This window comes from Athene cunicularia, assembly GCF_003259725.1.
Source record: "Athene cunicularia isolate RWA chromosome 12 unlocalized genomic scaffold, athCun1 chr12_part1, whole genome shotgun sequence".
Classification (NCBI taxonomy): domain Eukaryota; kingdom Metazoa; phylum Chordata; class Aves; order Strigiformes; family Strigidae; genus Athene; species Athene cunicularia.
In genome coordinates this window covers 19536548-19540332 of record NW_020799116.1, presented here as the reverse complement: position 1 = coordinate 19540332, position 3785 = coordinate 19536548, and the positions used below count along the sequence as shown (strand labels likewise).

Sequence of the window (3785 nt, the reverse complement as noted above, 5' to 3'; positions counted from 1 at the left end):
GTGGGAGTGCGAGGGGCCGACATCGGGGTCACTCTGTGCACTTGGATGCTGGGTGCCACCTGTGTGCCCCCGGGTCCGGTGGGTCCTGGCCCGGCAGGATGCCACGCCAGGCTCCCGCTGTGCCTCCCAGGGCTTTCCACCACGACCAGCAGAGCCAGCTGTGCCAGCTGCTGTCCTGGACCCAGCACTCGCCTCATGTCCAGCTGCAGAAAAACATCCACTACGACCTGTACCAGAAAAAAGGTGGGCTGGTGTCATGGGTGGGTGCGGGGACACCACAGACCGGGCACAGGCCACCTGGCACAGGGCTCCACTGCCTGTGTGCCCTGGGTTCGCCCCGGGGCTCTGATGCAGTGCCCGGCTGTGCTCAGACTACCTGCGGGACTGCATCGTGGCTGATGGTTCCAGCTACCGTGGCACGCGGGCCATGACAGAGAAGGGTCTGCGCTGCCAGCACTGGCAAGCCACAACGCCCCATGACCACAGGTGGCCCTGTCTCTCTGGCTGCCCCGTGACACCCGCTGGTGGCCCTGGGCAGCGTAGGGCAACAGGGAATGGGCTGGGGACAGTGTGGGGGCAATGGGGACAGCATGGGGAGAGGGGCACTGACCAGGGGTGGCACAGCATTGTGGCTGTGCCCACCCTGGGGCAAGGGGCTCCCCGGAAGCCCTCCTACCCACCCTGCTATCAGCAGGTTCCTGCCATCCTCCCGCAATGGGCTGGAGGAGAATTACTGCCGAAACCCCGACCAGGACAAACGGGGCCCGTGGTGTTACACTGTCGACCCCAACATCCGGCACCAGAGCTGTGGCATCAAGAAGTGTGAGGACGGTAAGTGCCACATCCTGGGGGTGCCCTGTGCCATGTGTGTCTGTCCCCTGCACTGAGCCCCCCTGGCTGTCGGCAGCCGTCTGCATGACCTGCAATGGGGAGGAGTACCGTGGCACCGTGGACCACACCGAGTCGGGGACAGAGTGCCAGCGCTGGGACCTGCAGCACCCACACAAGCACCCCTACCACCCCAACAAGTACCAGACCCTCACCCTCGGCAGCGCACAGCCACCCCGACCATGCCAGGTGTCAGGGGGGTGGTACCACCCTCAGCTGCCGCTCCCCGTCTCTGGCCCAGGTACCCCGACAAGGGCCTGGACGACAACTACTGCCGCAACCCCGACAGCTCCGAGCGGCCCTGGTGCTACACCACCGACCCCGGGCGGGAGCGCGAGTACTGCCGCATCCGCCTCTGCAGTAAGTCCCTGCTGGTGTCACTGCACAGCTGGGACTGGGGTGTCCCGGGTGCTGCCCTAACCCTGCCACTATGCCCCTCTCCGGCCACGCAAAGCAGAGAAACGCCCACGGCCCCGCAATGTCACCACCAGCTGCTTCAGGGGTAAGGGCGAAGGCTACCGGGGTCGGGTGAACGTCACCGTGTCCGGGATCCCCTGCCAGCGCTGGGATGCCCAGATGCCCCACCGGCACCACTTCACTCCTGACAAGTATCTGTGCAAGTAAGGGGGCAGGGAGGATGTGTTCGGGGAGGGCAGCAGTGGGCAGCACCCACGGATGCCAAGTTGGCGGGGGACACACCCCCCCCGCTGTGGCCCCGCCACCAGGGACCTACAGGAGAACTACTGCCGCAACCCTGACGGCTCGGAGGCCCCGTGGTGCTTCACTGCCCGCTCCACCATCCGCATCGCCTTCTGCTTCCACATCCGCCGCTGCCCTGATGAGCTGGGCACCCAAGGTGAGCCGTCCCCAGGCACCCTCCCCCGGGGTGCCTGCCGGGGGTGCCAGCCCTCCCTGCCTGTCTCCAGAGTGCTACCACGGCCACGGCGAGCACTACCGCGGCCACGTCAGCAAGACACGCAAAGGCATCACCTGCCAGCCGTGGGCTGCCCAGGTGCCCCACGTGCCCCAGTGAGTGTGCGAGGGAGCGTCATGTGTGGGGATGGGGATGGGGACGGGGATGGTGACAGGAATGTTGACTTCCTCCCCACAGGATCTCGCCTGTCACCCACCCTGAGGCACACCTGGAGGAGAACTACTGCCGCAACCCTGACAACGACAGCCATGGCCCCTGGTGCTACACCATGGACCCCCGCACCCCCTTTGACTACTGCGCCATCAAGCCCTGCTGTGAGCCCCTACCCACAGCCCTGCAGAGCCAGAGGCATCCCTGGCCCCCCCCGGGGTGGTTTTGGTCCCCCCAGGGTGGCTGGGTGCCACCTGATGCCACTCCGCTCTGCCTTCTTTCCACAGCCGGTAGCATGGTGCCCTCCATCCTGGAGAACACAGGTGGGGGCCCTCAGATGCTGGGTGGGTGCCGTGGGGTGGGTGCCAGTGGCACGACCCCAGCTGATGCCCACCATGCCCGCAGACGCGGTGGCATTCGAGCAGTGTGGCCGGCGAGACGAGAGGCTGCAGTGGAAAGGACGCATTGTTGGTGGCCAGCCTGGCAACTCGCCCTGGACCGTCAGCATCCGCAACCGGTGAGAGGGTGCCCCACCTGCACCACCATGCAGCCAGCGTCCCCCCGCCCCGGGAGCTCACCCCCCCATCCCCACAGGGCCGGGGTGCACTTCTGCGGGGGGTCCCTGGTGAAGGAGCAGTGGGTGATCAGCACGCGCCAGTGTTTCTCCTCTTGGTAAGGCCAAGGCCAGGATGTGGGGTGCTGGGACCCCCCTGTGCCCTCACATCCCTGTCCCACAGTGATGCCGACCTGTCAGGCTACGAGGTGCAGCTGGGGACTCTCTTCAAGGACCCTGCCCCTGGGGACCCCGACCAGCAGACCATTCCCATCACGCGGATTGTCTGCGGCCCCTCCGAGTCCCAGCTGGTGATGCTGAAGCTGGCAAGGTGAGCAGCCACGCCCTAGCCCCCACCTTGCCCCTCTGCCAGCTGGGCTGACACCGCGTCCCACTGCTCTCGCCGCAGGCCGGCTGCTCTGAACAGGCGTGTGGCCCTGATCTGCCTGCCCCCCGAGCGCTTTGTTGTGCCCGCGGGCACCGTCTGCTTTGTCAGCCAGGTGAGCTGAGGAGAGTTGGTGGTTGGGGACGGGCCCCCACCAGGGAAACTGAGGCAGGGGGATTGGGAACTGAACCCACTCCCTGCCCTGCCGGGCACTGCAAGCAGTTGTGACACTCCGGGTTGGGTCCTATGCCGGTGGCACAGCTGTGCCCGGCACCCACAGGGCTCCCGCTCACCATGCGCAGGCGCAGGCACTGCCGGTGGGGCCCCCCCAGGCACCCCTCCAGGTAGAGCAGGCGCCGGCCATCGGGGCTCAGCCGGGGGGAGCAGGCGGCAGCGTGCTCAGCCGACAGCAGCTCTGCGGGCACCAGGGGGTCAGCACCCTGGGGATCCCCGGGAGCCACTGCACCCTCCACGTCCCTGGTGCTCACCACAGTGCCCACTGGCCAGGTCCAAGTGGAAAATTCCTGACCTGGGGAGGAGGCATGGGTCAGGCTGGAGCCCTGTGGCTGACCCAGCACAGGGTGGGTGTCCTGACACGGTGCTGGGTGCTGGGGGGACCCACCTCCTGTTGGAGCAGGCACTCAGCCCCAGGCGGAAGGGCTCATGCCACCAGCCCACGAACACCACACCACGATCATCCGGGGACCACAGGGCCTGTGCAACAGCCGGGCTCATCCCACAGCCCCAGGATGAGGCCCCCTGGGTCTCCCCGGGGCCCCCCATCCTGACCTGGCCAGGGGAGAGGTGCTCCGGGATGCCCTCCAGCACTGAGACGCTGCTGCCCTCCATGTCCAGGATGCAGAGGACGGGCACGC

General features: G+C 67.2%; 1 protein-coding gene and 1 long non-coding RNA gene across 2 annotated transcripts in view; one reads left to right on the top strand and one right to left on the bottom strand.

Annotated features, from left to right (window-relative positions):
* The first annotated feature begins 98 nt into the window (after window positions 1–98).
* The window catches only part of MST1 (macrophage stimulating 1), a 4458-nt gene continuing 771 nt past the window's right edge, over window positions 99–3785 (top strand). Inside the window, exons 1-15 of the mRNA XM_026857611.1 lie at window positions 99–243; window positions 372–486; window positions 695–831; window positions 908–1028; window positions 1130–1248; window positions 1343–1508; window positions 1614–1744; window positions 1815–1917; window positions 2000–2136; window positions 2260–2295; window positions 2378–2489; window positions 2567–2644; window positions 2710–2856; window positions 2935–3025; window positions 3213–3456. Of these exons, the coding sequence (XP_026713412.1) occupies window positions 99–243; window positions 372–486; window positions 695–831; window positions 908–1028; window positions 1130–1248; window positions 1343–1508; window positions 1614–1744; window positions 1815–1917; window positions 2000–2136; window positions 2260–2295; window positions 2378–2489; window positions 2567–2644; window positions 2710–2856; window positions 2935–3025; window positions 3213–3456 (1882 nt within the window). The remainder of the gene's footprint in view (window positions 244–371; window positions 487–694; window positions 832–907; window positions 1029–1129; window positions 1249–1342; window positions 1509–1613; window positions 1745–1814; window positions 1918–1999; window positions 2137–2259; window positions 2296–2377; window positions 2490–2566; window positions 2645–2709; window positions 2857–2934; window positions 3026–3212; window positions 3457–3785) is intronic.
* On the bottom strand, window positions 3210–3781 carry LOC113484808. The gene is made up of 3 exons (XR_003399310.1): window positions 3700–3781; window positions 3533–3624; window positions 3210–3439 (listed from the first exon to the last, which is right to left on the bottom strand). It is a non-coding gene; the product is annotated as an uncharacterized LOC113484808 (long non-coding RNA).